The sequence below is a fragment of the Bubalus kerabau genome, chromosome X (genome assembly GCF_029407905.1).
Source record: "Bubalus kerabau isolate K-KA32 ecotype Philippines breed swamp buffalo chromosome X, PCC_UOA_SB_1v2, whole genome shotgun sequence".
In the NCBI taxonomy this organism is placed as follows: domain Eukaryota; kingdom Metazoa; phylum Chordata; class Mammalia; order Artiodactyla; family Bovidae; genus Bubalus; species Bubalus kerabau.
The window spans coordinates 5,073,190-5,088,992 of NC_073647.1; the positions used below are offsets into that span (position 1 = coordinate 5,073,190).

Genomic DNA, 15,803 nt, shown 5'->3' on the forward strand with positions numbered 1-15,803 from the left:
CCCGTCCTTCCCAAGTGTAGGACTGTTAACCCCAAGTGTAGGACTGCCCACCCTCTCTGTGAACAATCCAGGGCAAAGGTGTGACATAGACCAGCTGGGTTTCCTCTTGTCCCTCTGCTCACTGCTATCTAGGGCCAGAATGTCCACTGCAATGTTCAGTACAATCTGTTTCCATGTTGTTCCCTGAGGAGGAGATGAAGGACATGAGGCCAGTCCTTGCCCCCTAGCCAGCCTGGGGAAAGCTGTGCTACCATATGTAAGGGAAGACCTGGGAGCCAAGTGCCTGGTTCAGAGAAGATGCTCAACAAATTTGTTAAAAGAGGTGAAAATTGTCAACGTTTTAACTTTTTAATTTTAAGGAAGGGAAAGCCTTTCTTCAATGAAATCATCCCCGAAGCTCACTAGGTGAAACTGGTGAATGCCCAGTTGCCCCAGTTGAGGGGAGCTGGAGTCAAGCCCTGCCTGCTCTCTCCTCTAGGCCCCAGAGAGGATCCTCAGAGCTCAGGTGGGAAACTTGCTGTGAGTCAGCTGAAAAGAAGGGACAGATCAATTCGTGGGCTTTTTCCTAGTTAACCTTAGCTAGGAGGGGATCCTGGCAAAAAAAAAAAAAAAATTGGAAGTTTGAAGGACCCAGCCCTCTAAAGAGAATATTTGCCTCTGAAAAAGAGTCATCCATTTCTCCTCTCTCCTTAGCTTCATCAAGTTCTAGGAACTTCAATTATTAAGGGCAGAGGAGAAGAAGTTTTGAGTAGATTTGTTTAAGTTGGTTCACCAATGAATATCAGTGGAATTGTTTAAACAAAGAAGGAAAGAGAAGCATTGTGGTAACGTTTTCCAGTGTTTAATAGAAACCCATTTGGTGTCATCCTGCAGGCAGTCTTGATTTGAAAATACAATGTAAAACTCTCATGGAGTCTGGTGAGTGGATGGTTCTGCCTTTTGCACCATTGCTCCCTGTAGTTTGAACAATCCTAACTTTATGGTTAGCCATGGGCACCCACAGCTGCCCAGAGGGGCTACCTAATGAGAGCATCTCTATTCCAAGTCTGCAGGCCTGCCTGACTTGGCCTTCTCCTTGTCTCTCCACCCATGACAGGTAAGGGAGGGAAGCCAACTCAGGGGATGCTGACTTGTCAAGGTGGTCCAGGGAACAAAGCACATCCCAAATCTGCATCTGGAAGACAATTTTGGATAACCAATATCTAGTTTTAAAACTTGTCAAAGGGATATAATTCTTGAATTAAGAGGTTTTCATTATTATCCATCTCATGGCCCTTCCATATGAATCTCTACCTGCCCCACCTCAGACTATCCCACCTCACAGGTGCCAGAAGAGGCAGGCAGATAATTAATACTGGGAATCCTGCTACAGACTGTGTCCTCCACCTGAATTCATATGTTGAAACATAATCCCCCATGTGATGGTATTTAGAGATGCAGCCTTTGAGAGGTGATTAGGTCATGAGGGTAGAGCCCTCATGAATGTGATTCGTGCACTTAGAAAAGACCTCACAGAGATCCTTGCCCTTTCCACCATGTGAAGTTAGCAAAAAGACAACTGGCTTGAGTCAGGACGATGATTCTTACCAGACAGTGGATCTGCCAGCACTTTGATCTTGGACTTCCCAGCCTCCAGAAATGAATTTCTCTATAAGAAATATCTTCTTTTGTTTGTAAACCACCCAGTCTATGACATTGTGTAATAGCAGCCTGAACAGACTAAGATGGACCCCATTGAATAACAGGGGAAACTGAAAGATAAAAGGAGCTCCTCTTAGACAGCAAGTCAAGAGGAGCCCCAGATTCTCCCCAATTGCCTGGCACAGCCCTCTCCTCTGCCTTCTGGCCAGTCCCCTGACTTCCCTAGCTTCAAAATCTGGCTCAAGCCTGACCTTGAAAAAGAGGACAGCCATCTAATCACCTGCCCTTCCACCAGTACTGCTGACTTCACCCCCTTGTCCAAGCCACCACCTCCTATAGCATCTGGACTAGTCTTTTGTACTTAATTAGTTGAGTTGGGTATCATGACATCTAGTCTTAGGATAGAAGGCACTCAAGGTCCAAGGGGAACTTGGTCATTAGGACCAAGATCTTGTCAAGGTAAGACCTTGTGGGAGGACTGGCCCAAAGTCTCACATCAAGTTATGACAAAGCCAGGGCTGCTAGCCAAGTTTTCCTATGTGTGCCTTCTTGGCTATATCCTGAGTTCCTCAGTTTCTTTTCTTGGTCCCCTCCTGCTATGTGCCCGTGTCCCTTCTCCCCTTTGACCCTCTCCCCCTGAACTGTCTCAGAGAGAGACTCTAAGGATTGCTGCACAGTACCTGTTCTCTGGGACCTTGGGGTTGACTCAAGGGGGATTAAAGAGTGGAAACAGACATAGCCTGGATGGATCCTGTGGTTCTCAGCTCCGCAACATAACCTGTCATTCTTGACATTGGTTCAGAAGCCAAAACGTTGCCTCTCAGAGTCTTACATCACTTACCCAAGGTCATTCAGCTCAGAAACGGCCATAGCAGAAGCCCATTGTATGTCCTCAGGCCTATGGGACAGCACTCTTCCCCAGGCACCGCTCCAGGCAATATCCAGGGCACGATGACTCCCGAGGCCCATTGAGCCAGAGGTGAGCCCAGACCCCCACCTCCCTGCTCGGTGTAGCGGGACCCCAGGGGAAGTGCGTTATTGCTTTAAGTCTCTGAGCCTGTCTGCTTATTTGTGCTTTTGGCTCCCTTCCGAAGTGTGGGGGCGGGAGGGAGACACAGTGTGGGCGGTTCACTCTGGCCTTCTGCAAGTAAGCGGGGCACCCTCGACACAGTAAGCCAAGGACTTAGGCTGTGCGCAGCCCCCTGTCCCCCCACCCCCACCCCACCCCACTGTGACGTGCCAGTGTCAGAACTCTCCGTTCTGGAGCAGCGGACCTGGAGGCAGCTGAGCCGGCCGCTGGAGCGCGCCGGGACTCGCAGACTTTCTCCTGAGCCGCGCTCTGGGTTCCTGTCTTCCCCTCGCGGTTCTCCCACGCCCCCAGAATACCCACTGACCCAGCAGGCCTTGTGCTCGCTGCCGCGCCCATCCGGCCGGTGGCCCCCAGGGCCTGGGCGCCGGCCGCCGACCCAGGCTCAGGTTCCATCGCTGGAGGGGAAAGAGGTGAAGAAGCAGGGCGCGCGGGGGGCCTCCTCCCGGTCCGGGCCGGCTAGCGCATCTTCTCCGCTTGTTCTTTCCGCTCTGCGAGCGCAGCCAAAGTGCTGAGCCCGCAGGGCCCGCTGCTCGGAGTCACTCGCAGCACAGGAGACCAAGCGCCCTCGGATAACCACACTTACTACCTTTGGGGGATTCCCTGGGGAAGGTGGCCAGGGACCCCGCATGAGAGGAGCTGGGGCAGGGACCCAGGTGAAGGGCTGCCCTGAACACTCCCAAGGTGCTTCCCTTCGCAGACAGCCGCTGTCGCCCCTGGGAGCGCAAACCTCTTAAGAACCTAAAGACCTGGAGGACTGTGCTTCTCGAGGTACCGGCCTCTGGAGCGGGGAGGGGGCAGTTAGTGAGCGGCTGGCAGAGACCTGTTTGCTGACGGGTTTGGAGGTGGGATGGAGTAGGGTTTGGAGACGGAGAAGCCCAAGAGTAGACACTGGTGCTTTTTTTTGTTTGTTTCTTCTTCTTCTTCTTCACTTTTCCAAAAAGGAACCACATCGCGAGGGGAGAAATAATACAGAGTGTAAACACAAACAACCGCAAAAAGAAGCCAAGAAAAGCGAAGCCAAAAGAAGCAAGCGCAACACTGTTACAAAACTGTCTGGTTTTGTAACAATCGCCCCGCCGCCGGCCAATGAGCGGCGAGGCGGCGCATCACGTGGTGCCGTTTTATATAACACTTTGCTGAGACAAGACAGTTATTAGGCGGCGCGGGGCGGCCGGCATGGAGCTCGCGGAGGCGCGGCAGGGACCGGCGCGCGGCAGAGCGGCGGCGGTGGCAGCCCCGATTCCCTCCAGCCGCCGCTCCCAGCTCTGCGTCCCCGGCCCCTAGACGCCTCTTCTCCACGCGTGTCCCTCTCCCTATGGATTCATTTCAGACTGGACAGATGCTGAGCTTGCCCGCCGAGCTCGGCAGCAACAACTTAGAGCTGGAGGAACCGGCGGCATCAGCGGCCCGCAGAGACATGGGCCCCCACCCGGAGGCGGCTGCAGAAGGCCCCGCACCTCTACCGACTCGGCCGCCAGAGCAGGAGCAGCCTCCGAGGGCCTCGACGCCGGAGTGCAAAGTCCTGCTCACGCAGGCCGACGCCCTGGCGTCTGGGGGGCGCCTCCGGGAAGCCCTCGAGGTGTACCGACAGCTCTCCGAGCGGCAGCAGTTGGTGGCCGAGCAGCTGGAGCAGCTGGTGCGCTGCCTGGCCGAGAACGTCCCGCAAGCCGAGGAGCCGGCGCCGGAGCCCCCAGACGAGAGCCGCGCTAGGAGCTGTGCTCTGGCGGCGGAAGAAGCAGGGGCGGTGACAGCCGCCGAGGCCACCGAGGTGTGGGACGGCTTCAAGTGCCGGAAGTGCCATGGATTTCTCTCAGACCCCGTGTCCTTGTCCTGCGGCCACACCTTTTGTAAACTGTGCCTGGAACGCGGGCGGGCAGCCGATCGGCGCTGTGCGCTCTGCGGCGTCAAACTCTCCGCGTTGATGGTGACCACCGGGCGGGCGCGCGGGACCCGGCGGGCTGGGCAGCAGGCGCCGCCGCCGCTGCGGGTCAACGTGGTGCTCAGTGGCCTCCTTGGCAAGTTGTTCCCGGGCCCAGCTCGGGCGTCGCAACTCCGGCACGAGGGCAACCGGCTGTACCGCGAGCGCCAGGTGGAGGCGGCCCTGCTGAAGTACAACGAGGCAGTTAGGCTGGGTGAGCCCACCGTACCGCCGGGGCCGGGGCGGGCGGGGGCTGGATCCGGGAGGGGAGCTGAGGGTGACTCCGGCGGAGGAGGGCGCGCAGACCGTGGGATGGACCGCGACTGGAGTGGGGGCAGGGAACTCTGGAGTTCCCTCTCCGACTTTTTCTCTGTGTCTGCCCTTTTTCTGGGTCTCTGTATGTCTCCCTGCTCTTTGTCTTATGTCTCCTGTTAGCTCGTGTGTTCCTGCGTGTCTCAGTCCCTGCTTCTCTTTGTGTCACTCTATTTCCTCTGTCTTTTCCTTTCTCTCCGCATCTTTGTCACTCTGGCTCTTGGTTGGTGTCACCGTCTCTGTTTCTCGGGCTCGCCTTCTCCTTCTCCCTCTGCGTGCCCCAGCCCCTCTTACACCTGCCCACACCTTGCAAACCGGGAGGTGAACTTCGCACCCTTCCCACTGGCGCGCCGGGGCCCCTGCGCTCCAGACTGCCGGGGATGTTCTGTCGGCGCCTGTGTCTGCCGCTCCCTCCCGGTCCGGGGCCGCCCTGCCGGCCGGGAGTTGTCCCTTCCGGGGCCGCGGCTCCCGGTGGGGTGGGTCCGGCGTGGAATTAGGTCAGGAGAGCACTGGTTGCATAAGGGCCGCGAGCGGCCCGGGCCGGGCGGCCCCTCCTCCGCGCGGGCGGGCGGGATTGTGTAACGGCTGAGGTAACCGAAGTGGGCCACGCTCGCCTCGGAAACCATCCCTGGAGCGTGTGCGGGCGGCGGGGGGCGGGGGGGGGGCGGGCAGGAGCTCTCGCGCCCCGCTGCCCTGTGACTCATTGTCACCGCTTCCTATCACACGATCCTCGGCTGAAATAGATGCCCTCCCCGTCCCCCCTCCAGCGCCGCCTGCCCTCAGCCTGAGCCCTCGCTTCGAACCCTAGCCCTCCAACCCAGAGGGCGACGGGCCGGGCGACAGCTCAGGGATCCCTGAGGACACTGGACTGGCTGCCAAGGGGACCGCCTCTGCCCAGCTTTTTCGTGCCGCCTGAGGATGGGTGGGTGGGCTCTGCGGCCTCAAGGGCAAAGTGGGCAGCCCCACGCCGCTGGCCGCACTAGGGCGCCTGAGTTCCCTTAGGGAACGACTACCCCAACCCCCCACGTCTGGACCCAGGAAGTGGCCGCCCAGCGACGAGCGACGGGTATTGCCCAGCTCGGGCCGGCTGCCAGGAGCTCAGCGGTGGGGCGCGGTGTCTGGCGAGGCGTGCCAGGGAGAAGGCGACAGGGTTGGGCAGACAGGGTTCTGGGATCCGAGGGTGCCCTGAGCCCTGCTTGGACGGTGGAGGAGGGGTGGGCTGCAGTCTCCACGTGTTGAATCTTCACCCGAGCTTGCAACAGGTAATGGGGGAGGGGGAAGAATGAAGGTGGACTGGGGAACACTGACACCCCCCAACCCCCGACCCATGTGCCCAAGCAGAGCACCTTGTCAGCTGCCACCAGGCTGGCTTGTGCTGCAGGAAATGAACAGAGGAGGCTGTAAACTCTTAACTGATGTCTTAAGAGCAAGTAATGGGCACCCACGCAAACCCTCTGCACACTCCTGGGGGAAAACAACAACAAAGCCTGTTCCCATAGCAGAAGCTGGAGCCCAGTTTCTAGGGAAGAGCAGGGCAGTATGAAGGAGCCAGGTAGAGCCTGCTGAAGCCCAGATCTCAAAGGAAGGTTCCATTCCTGATCGAACCCAGGTCTCCCGCATTGCTGGCCGATTCTTTACCAGCTGAGCCACAAGGAAAGCCCCAGCTGCCCCTTAAAAGCCAGGAAAGCCCTTCCTTTCCCTCTTCCTCCTCTGTCTTGGTTACTGTCATCACTTTTCCCTGGGGGTTCATCCTTGGACCCCCAGAGAATCCGGGGTGAAAATGTGAAGACCTCTTCACCCTTCAAAGAGGAAAGGGGCCTCCCCAACAAAGAGTATCATTGTGCTAGAAAGTGGCCAGTCTCTCTTTCTATTATTCTAAGTGCTATACTGTACTTCAGGAAAAAAGGAACCTGTCTCTTACCCCAGATTCAAAGTCTGTCAAGGTAGCAATGACTCTGACCAGCTAGCTAGGCTTTGAGCAGATGCCTTCACCTCTCAAACTTGATTTTCCTTGAAGATTGGGTTGCTTGAACCAGATGATCTCTAAAGGCCTTTCCAGCCCTGGGTCTACCAATTTAGAGTATTGATGAGAGCCAACCTCACTTTATTCCCAGAAGCCTTGTTCCAGCCCATTCATATCTGCCCATCTGTAATGATATGATGGAGCCTTGCAAATGCATTTCTGTTTTCTTAAGAGAAACTTCATATGTGTTGGGGTTTGTAGACAAAGATGTTGCTGATAAGACTAACTTGGACTTGTCTTCCTGGTGGCAAGAATGGGGATCACATCCAGCCACCACCTTCTCCCTCTTCCCTGGCCTGTTTCCTTGTGGGCAATACCTCACTCAGAAGCTAGGCTGCCAGTTCCTAGCCACAGCCATGAAGCAGGGCGCCAGAACTTGCTCTGTGTCAGAACTGCTAATCACTACTGACCCCACAGGCCCTCTAAGGAACTGCTGAGAGAGGGGGGATAATGACTTCTTTACAGTTGGGAAAGCTCAGACCCAGAGTGACTGGGAGTATGGTAGGCAGGGCAATACTAGGGCTGGAGATTAAGTTTACACTTTTGGATCTTTACTAGAGAAGTCCTAGATAACTTGCCATTTTGCTCAAGGTTTTTTTTCCTCTCATTTTGGCAGCTCCAAATGACCATTTGCTTTACAGCAACCGGTCTCAAATTTATTTCACCTTGGAGTCTCATGAGGACGCATTGCATGATGCCGAAATAGCATGTAAGCTCCGCCCCATGGGGTTTAAGGTGAGTGTGGGATGAGAAGGATGGAAAGGAATTGTAGTGAGGACAGGAATTGGCAGGGAGGACTGCCACTGGGGGTGGGGGGGAAGCGGTGGGTAGGGGCACTAGAGCACACTCAGAGCAGGGGAAAGGCTCTTCATAGGAGCTGGTGGGGGGAGTCCCTTGACAAAGGTTGACTTAGGGGTCTGCAAGAGAGCTGAGTTCTGTCCCAATTTGATCTTAGACTGATGACTTGCAAAGCAGCCTGGAATTTGTGATTCTTTAGAACTAGAACTTGGGAGCCAGACTGCCCGAGTTTCTGTCCTAGCCCTGCTACTTTTACTAGCTGTGTGGCCTTGGCCAAATTAGCTTAACCTCCTTGTGCCTCATCTCCTCACCTATAAAATGAGGATATTCAAAGCATCTACTTAACATGGGGAGACTACCTGTTGTGAGGACTACATGAGCTAATGCAGGCAGATACTTAGAACAATGCCTGGCATATAGCATTGTATGTATTTGCCAACATCAGCATCATCACCATTATTTTCCCATGACAGTAGAGAGAGGAGGGGAAGAGAAACATTGCAGTTTGGTTCTGCCATCTTAAGTCCTTAATGTAGTCAGTCAGCCTGCTGCTTTCCCTAAACATGTAGGATACATGAGGGTGTGGGGTGGGAGTGCGGAGGGGAGAAAGACAGGTTCAACCTCTCTCAAGATGCCAGGATGCACAATGTCACTTCCTGCATCTCTGTCCGGCCTCCCTCAGGACTAGCCTTCAGCCACATGTCTATAGTTGGTTTAGAAGATTAGATTTGAGCCTGGACTCTATACCTGCAAGCTGAGTGACCATGGGGAAGTCACTTCACTCTCAGAACCCTAGGTGTCCTTGTTTGCAAAACATAGATCTTGCTCTCTGCCCTAATCACCTTGCAGGGGGGCAGTGCTGGTTCCAGGTCAGCTTGACCAAGAGTCTGTTCTGTGAACCGCAACATTGGGTCTTAGTGTAGTGCTCTCTCTACGCAGCCCCAGGATGATGTCCCAGGATGATGTCCTCTGAAACCCACTTCATCCAAGGCCAAGTCCATAATCCCTTATCTGAATCCCATAGGGCTGGATATGTTCAGAATCCAGAATGTTTCCAATTTCACTAAGACCAGGTATCAGCTCTGGACAGTGCCCCATAGTCAAACACAATAATATTTCTGCAGCATATTACATGAAAATTCACACTAAGTGGGAAGAAGACTGTAACACATATCGTTTTAGATCAAGATTTGCCACCTAATGACATTTGATGTCAAGCTTATGAAAATGATGGATTATCAGCCTTTTTTTTGGATTTGGGGAACTTCACATAAAACACTGGGGAGCTGCATACTGGGGTCATTAATGTCAGAGTGAATCTCATACTCTTTCATGAGAAAGTTTTCATGAGTGATGATAGATTAGTATATCCTCTTTCCCAAGGAACACATTTACGGTTTATTCAAACTCACCAATGTCTTAACCCAGAGGAACTTCACTGGGAGTATTTCAGGCCTTGTAGCAGTGCAGGCCAGTGAGCTACCTGGGGGTAAGAGGACATCTCTTGTAACTGTTTTTGCTCCCATTCTAAACCATATCGGGGCAGGGACCTCAATAGTGCAGTGGGAAACAGGGCTAAGTAAGCAGTGGACCATTTAGGATGAAATGGGAAAAGTGACTTCCCCAGTGAAGAAAGAGTTGGTGAAAATATTAAACAGAAGTTCATTTTCCCTAAGTGCTGGGTTAAGCAGAGAGGCAGTGATGATAGAACTTTATGGACTTGGGAATTGAAGGAAGACTGGAACTGATGCTTCTGATTCAAAGCCACCTCACACCCCAGTTTATGGATTTCCCACCATTTCTGTATGCAACGCTCCTGTGAGAGGTGTTCACTTCATTCATCCCTATTCCAGCCACCCAGCCAGGGCTGGAACTCTCCTGCAAGTGCGACAACTGAGCGGCTGCCCTGAGCAGGTGGAGTATATGGGTTGCTACTTGGTGTGATTGGTCAGATCCCCAAAACTGCCAGTCTCCCAGCACTTAACACCCTCTAGCCACCTTGAAATGTCAGGCAGGCCTTTCTCCAGAGGGCCCTGGCAAGCACTGCTGGGAGCATCCAGCTCCAGAAGGAGGGGGAGGGCACAATTCGGGGAGAGGCCCCCAAGAGGCTGGGAGCAGGGACCACTGCTCAAGAAGGCAGATTCTGGCTGGCTCCTGTAAGCCAGGCCCAAACCAGGAGGCACCAGGGCCCACAGAGGCATGTCCGAAGGGGAGGTCCATGTATTAGAGTGCCCAGCAGCCACAACCTGGATTGTTGCCTTCCCTAAGGTAGACTCGGGGTCAGCGTGTAGGCAAAGGCCTGGGGAGCAGGCCACTGAGGGGCAGCCTCTAAGCCAAGCTGCCAGGCATGGAGAGAAGACAACCCTCTTCTCACTTCTCTTCTTTCTCCCCCATCTTCCCCAGGATGCTCCTCTCCTACCCTTTAAGGGTTCTCCCCCAGGGCAGTTTGACTTGGACTCCGAGAAACACTAAAATTTCTTATACGATTTCAAGATGTGGTGAGGGAGCAGACATGAGCTGAGTCCACTGGAGCAAAAGCATTTGTGCAGCCCCTGGTTAGCGTTCGGAAGGGCTTGGTGGGGAAGCTCCCAGTGCTAGTTCCAGCTTTGCCACGAGCTGCCTTCAAAGTCTTAGAGAGGTCACATGCCTTGGCTCACTTGGGCCTCTTCTAATAAGTGATCACTGAGTGTGGGTGGTCACTCAGCCAGTAACATGGACTAGGTCTCTGCTTGACAGACTGGTTAACAGGAAGGCCCATCCAGGCAGGTCCTGAAAGCTGGTTAGTGTGACCTCAGATAGGAGTTCTTGCTACATCTGATGCCTCCTCCAATACAATGGTGGGGCAAGGGGTCAGGGGTGGTGGTAGTATGGCACAGTGGTTGTGAATCTGGTCTTCTATATCAGTCATTCCCAAGCTGTCAATCTGATTCCACAATTTTCCAGCCAGGTTACTTCAGGCAAGTCACTTTTCTGGGTCTTAGTTTTATTTTCTTGAAAATGGGCTTCAGAACAATTGCCTACACCAGCAGTCCCCAACCTATTTGGCACCAGGGACTGGTTTCATGGAAGACAAATTTTCCACAGATGTTGGGGGGTGTGGGGGGAGATGGTTTGGGAATGGTTCAAGTGCACTACATTTATTATGCTGTCACTGATCTGACAGGAGAAGGAGCTCAGGCAGAAATGCAAGTGATGGGGAGCGTCTGTAAATATGGATGAAGCTTTGCTTGCTCGCCTGCCACTTACCTCCTAATGTGTGGCCCAGTTCCTAACAGGCCACAGACTGGTACCAGTACAGTGGCCTAGGGGTTGGAGAGCCCTGGCTTACACAATAAGGCTGTGGATAACATAGTCCTTTTAAAGCCCTCACATGACAGTGAACACCCAGGAAGTAATTTAGCTGATGTTATGAATGATAGCAATGTCAAGAGGTGGAGAAGAATGGGACTGAATGTTCATGTTTTCTTCCAGGCACACTTCAGAAAAGCACAAGCCTTAGCCACCCTTGGCAAGGTGGAGGAAGCACTAAGAGAGTTTCTATATTGTGTATCCCTCGACGGAAGGAACAAAAGAGCAAGAGCTGAAGCCCAAAGGGTGAGTTGAGATGATGTCAGGTCCAGCTGCCCAATGGGCTTCCAGCCCTCTGTCCTCTCCAGGGCAGGGAGTGAGGGAACTGTCCTCCCTAGGGTTGGGGGTCCAGAGTGGATGGTTTCCTGGGTTAAGGGGACAGGAGCAAGACACAGGTGCCAGTTGATGACCCAGAAACACCATCCTTTTGGCATGTACAATCAGATTGAGCAGTTCCTACATTTCTGTAGGAGCCTGTGAGGAATGTGCTTGCTTCTTTGACTCAGGGTCTGGGTGGTCAGTAAGAATACAAACAAAAAAAATAAAACCAAATAAGTTAACATGGAGATGGAGGCCCATGGAGGAGACTCCGGCTGTTGGCCAGAGATCCCGGGTGTGAGGCAGTTTTAGAACTTTCCTTGGGCTGAGTCACAGCTTCACCAGCCACACAGGGTGGCCAGCTCCTCACAAGGGGTGTTGGGTCCCATCTGCCTTGCCATATGCAGAACTCCAACCTTCAGCTTCTTTGCTAGAAATGAAACACATATGTGATATAAGTTGGGGACCATTACACTATAATCCAGTCATCCCAACTCTTGAGTCACTGGAGGATGTGGTTGTTATTTTTTTTTTAACTGCATGAGATACTAGGCACATTAGTGAATGCTCAAGCATCCTCAATTCGTAGACTTTGTTGCTTATTGTTCTGCAGTGTGCTTTCTCAGTGTCTGGCTCGTTGGCCTGGCAATGGGATGTTGATAGTGGGGACTTCTGCTATGCTTGTGCCCCACCCCCTGTTCACCACTGTGCCCTAGGTGCCTCTGTCCCAGGGTGCTTTGGCAGAGCAGTGGATGAAGAAAGGGAGCAAGAGACAGGACTGGTTTTTGAAGGCTCCAGAAAGGAATCTTCAGCAAAATCATTGAACTAGGGGCAGCTGAGCACTGGAGGTTCTGGGAAGTTACTTTGGGCTGGTTAGTGGGAGCTAAGCAGCTGTTGGCTGGTGGCAGAGAATTGCTCCAAGCTGTGGACCCTTCCCCAAATCTTAACTGTAGTCCACAGTGTGAGTAATAATAGTAATAATGGCTAGCATTTATTGAGCATTTCTTGTGCACCCGGCACTGTTCTGTGGACTTTATAGGGAAGCTATAATTAAATCCCCACAACGCCCCTATGAGAGTAGGTACTATCATTTATCCCCATGTTACAGATGAAACAGATGAGGAAGCTGAGGCTTGGTGCCTTTCCTGAGGTCATGAACCTAATGATCGGTGGAAGAGCAACCAAACCCGACTCCTCCTGCTTCCAGAGTCTGCCTTGTGAGCTGCTCCACTATCCTACTGGCCCGGGAGGCTGAGTCAGGAGTCTCAGCACCCACTGCTGAGACTGGGGGAGAGGAGCAGTGGGGTTATCCAGCTCTGGGACGTATGCAGAAAGGTGGTTAGAAGAACAGAGTGTGCAAAGGCCAACAGAGGCAGGTGTGGAGCTGGGAGAGAGTGATTTCTTTACTCTCATTTGTCCATTTCCCAGTTGGCCTGAGAGGCTCTTGGTGTCATCGTTTGGGTTGATCCTCTTTCCCACCCACTTTATAGACCACCTAGTATCATTTCCCAGGTGGCTGAGTGGTAAAGAATCCGCCTGCCAATGCAGGAGATGCAGGTTCGATCCCTGGGTTGGGAAGATTCCCTGGAGGAGAAAATGGCAACCCACTCCAGTATTCTTGCCTGGGGAATCCTATGGACAGAGGAGCCTGACAGGCTACAGCCCATGGGATCAAGAAGAGTTGGACACGACTGAAACAACTTAGCATGTAAGCATGCATGCAGTGTCATTTCCACAGCTGCCTTAATGGGATGGGGCAAGAACTGTGCTAAGCTCTGGAGACCCAAAGAGGCATAAGCCACAGTCTCAGGCCTCCAGGACCTTACACTCTTGCACTGGTTCTATAATGTAATATAAATGCCAGATAATACAATCGAACATCTGCCTGTGATGAGTGTTCCAGAGTTCTGAAGCTAAGGTGAGAATTTAGAGGCGAATTTCGACGGAGTGAGGTGAGGACATGGCACTTAGTTAAGAACGCTGAGGACCTCTGTGCTTGTTTGCTGGATTGTCCCCCTTTCCAGGGATAAAGATGTGACAGAGACGGTCCAGGTTTACTTGGCATGAATTAGCTGCCCTTGTCACTTACAGGCCTGGGTTTCTTTTTAATGTTTGTCTTTACCTCAGATTCTTTTTGGACTTCTTGACCCACTTGGGCCTTTTCAAGGCTGACGCTGAAGTGAAGTTGACTTCCATTAGTATGTGGAATGCTCATTTTCACTGAGAGTTGACCCCAACTTTTGTTTTCCAAAGCCACTGGGAAGGCCTTCCATGAGGTCTTAGGTGGCGGAGGAGGAAGCTCAGTGCTGCTGTTCCTTTGCCTAGTTTCCTTCGAGCTTCCTTCTCTGCGTCTCTTCCCCTCCCACCACACTCTGCCCTTGTATCCTTGTACCTGGGGGTTTCCCTATGGCTTGCTACTGCTCTCTGGGGGAGAATTCCAGGGGGAGTGCTTCAGAGGTGGTTCCTGGTGGGTCACTCAGAGGCCCCTGAGAGCCAAGATTGGCTCCAGTAAAGGAGGAGTCTCTGAAAGCTGGCATTTACAGCCCTGGTCAGTGTGAGAACCTCCCATCTCATTCCTACACCAACTTAGAATTGGAAGGAAACAGAGATATCTGTCATCTGGGGACTTTGGGCCTGAACCCTAGGCATCTCTCTGGGCCCCAGGATGGCTAGTGTCTTAACTCAGTTCCATCTAGTGTGATGAGTATTTACTGGACATTAGTCGTGTGCCCTCCAGAAACAGAGCATCTGTAGAGAGCAAGACTTACATTTGTGATGCAATTTGAGGCTAATACCAGACTGGGGAGGGTAAGGCACTATCTTCTGGTGCAGTTGAGAACACGGAAGGATGGGAGAGATCAGGGAGACTGGAGGAAGAGAAGAAGGGAGACCTGGAGCTGAGGCTTGAAGGATGAGCAGGGCTTAGCCACGTGGAAAGTGCTGGCATCAGAAGAAACATCATGAGGAACTGCTGGGGCCCAGTAAGGAAAGAAATCAAACTGGAGAGACTTTGATCCTAGTTTCGGTCAGATTCCCTGTTACCTAGAGGAAGGGGTGGGGCACCCTTTAGTTGGTCTCAGCAGAAAACATGTGAATATATTTTAGAAGCAAGTGACCTGCCTTCCTGGGTTATGTGTTACATACAAAAATACCTATGTATACAGATAATTGGCACTTTCACAGGAGAGAACTGAAGCAAGGATGCGGGCAGTTGATGGGGCAGCCTCCACCAGATCACGCATCTTTGACTCCCACTCCCTTCTGGATCTTGTATCTTCCCCACCCCCATCCCCAGCTTATCCAGTTGCAAAGGAAGCCAACCATAGACTAGACCAGCCTGCCGCCCCCCACCTCCACCCCAGTCATTGAAGTGACTTGACATTCTCTGGAAAGTGAAGGCTAGAAAGTAGGAAGAGAGGCTGGGAGAAGAGGGAAGAAGACTTGGCTCTGCTTTTACTAACACATCACTGCTGAAGGGATTCAAGATCCAGGGCTGATGGTCGGGGAGGAGAGGCAGGACAGGCAGACAGGGAGGGAAGAAATACAGAGGAACCTTGGTGACATTTGTTGCCTTCTACCCAGGGGGGCATCTCGGACATGACGACTCCAGGTCCCCCAGCTGATGTTGGGCTCCTGCCTTCTCCCCGGCCTCTTTCCTCCTAGACAGGTTTTGAAATCCCCCTGCAGATCTTTCTGTGGAAGGGTAGCAGCGGAGTGGTGGTAACTGGCTAGGGAGACAAAGGCAGATCTGTAATGCCTTTTCAAAATTCAGATTCCTGGCCACACTTCAGACCCAGGGGAGCCAGGCATGGGGACTTCGAACCTGGAATTCTCATAAACTTCCCAGGTGATTCTGATGAGCCGAAGGAGGATCCCTGCCCCGCTGTGTTGGGGTCTTTGGTCCAAGGCTTCCTCCCTGGGGTTTGGCCCCACAAGCTGTACCCTTTGTCCCTTCCTGCCCTCCCACCCCTGCCCTTCACCCAAGCACCTGTAGAAACTTAAGTAGTGAAGTCTTCTGTTTTATGTCCCAGCTTCTCCTTAGTTTCTTTACACCATCATTCCCGGGGGCCTCTCAGCAACATTCTCCCGATATACTGAAGCTGTTGGCACCTCACCCTAGATTAAAGGAACACGTAGAGTCATTGGCTACTGAAGGCACCATCCATAATCTACCAAAGTTGTCACAGGTAAAACTCCACTCACCCAGCTCGCTCCTGACGCTTCGTTTGGCTGTTTTGTGGGCAAACATGGAGAGTGAGCCCTCACCCTCCTACTTTGTTTGGTTCCTGAGAAAGAAGAAATAGAGTTGCTAGTGGCTGTCTTCTTTGCTGAAAGGCTATTTAAAGATAAAACTG

General features: G+C 52.8%; 1 protein-coding gene across 2 annotated transcripts in view; it reads left to right on the top strand.

The window, feature by feature from the left end:
• The first annotated feature begins 3,859 nt into the window (after window positions 1-3,859).
• LONRF3 (LON peptidase N-terminal domain and ring finger 3) overlaps window positions 3,860-15,803 on the top strand; it is a 36,161-nt gene continuing 24,217 nt past the window's right edge. The window contains exons 1-4 of one of the 2 annotated variants that reach the window (XM_055565644.1): window positions 3,860-4,863; window positions 7,601-7,719; window positions 11,254-11,376; window positions 15,480-15,635. In XM_055565644.1, coding sequence (XP_055421619.1) covers window positions 4,047-4,863; window positions 7,601-7,719; window positions 11,254-11,376; window positions 15,480-15,635 — 1,215 coding nt within the window. In that variant the 5' untranslated portion in view covers window positions 3,860-4,046. The remainder of the gene's footprint in view (window positions 4,864-7,600; window positions 7,720-11,253; window positions 11,377-15,479; window positions 15,636-15,803) is intronic. The other variant, XM_055565645.1, reaches the window with a different exon arrangement.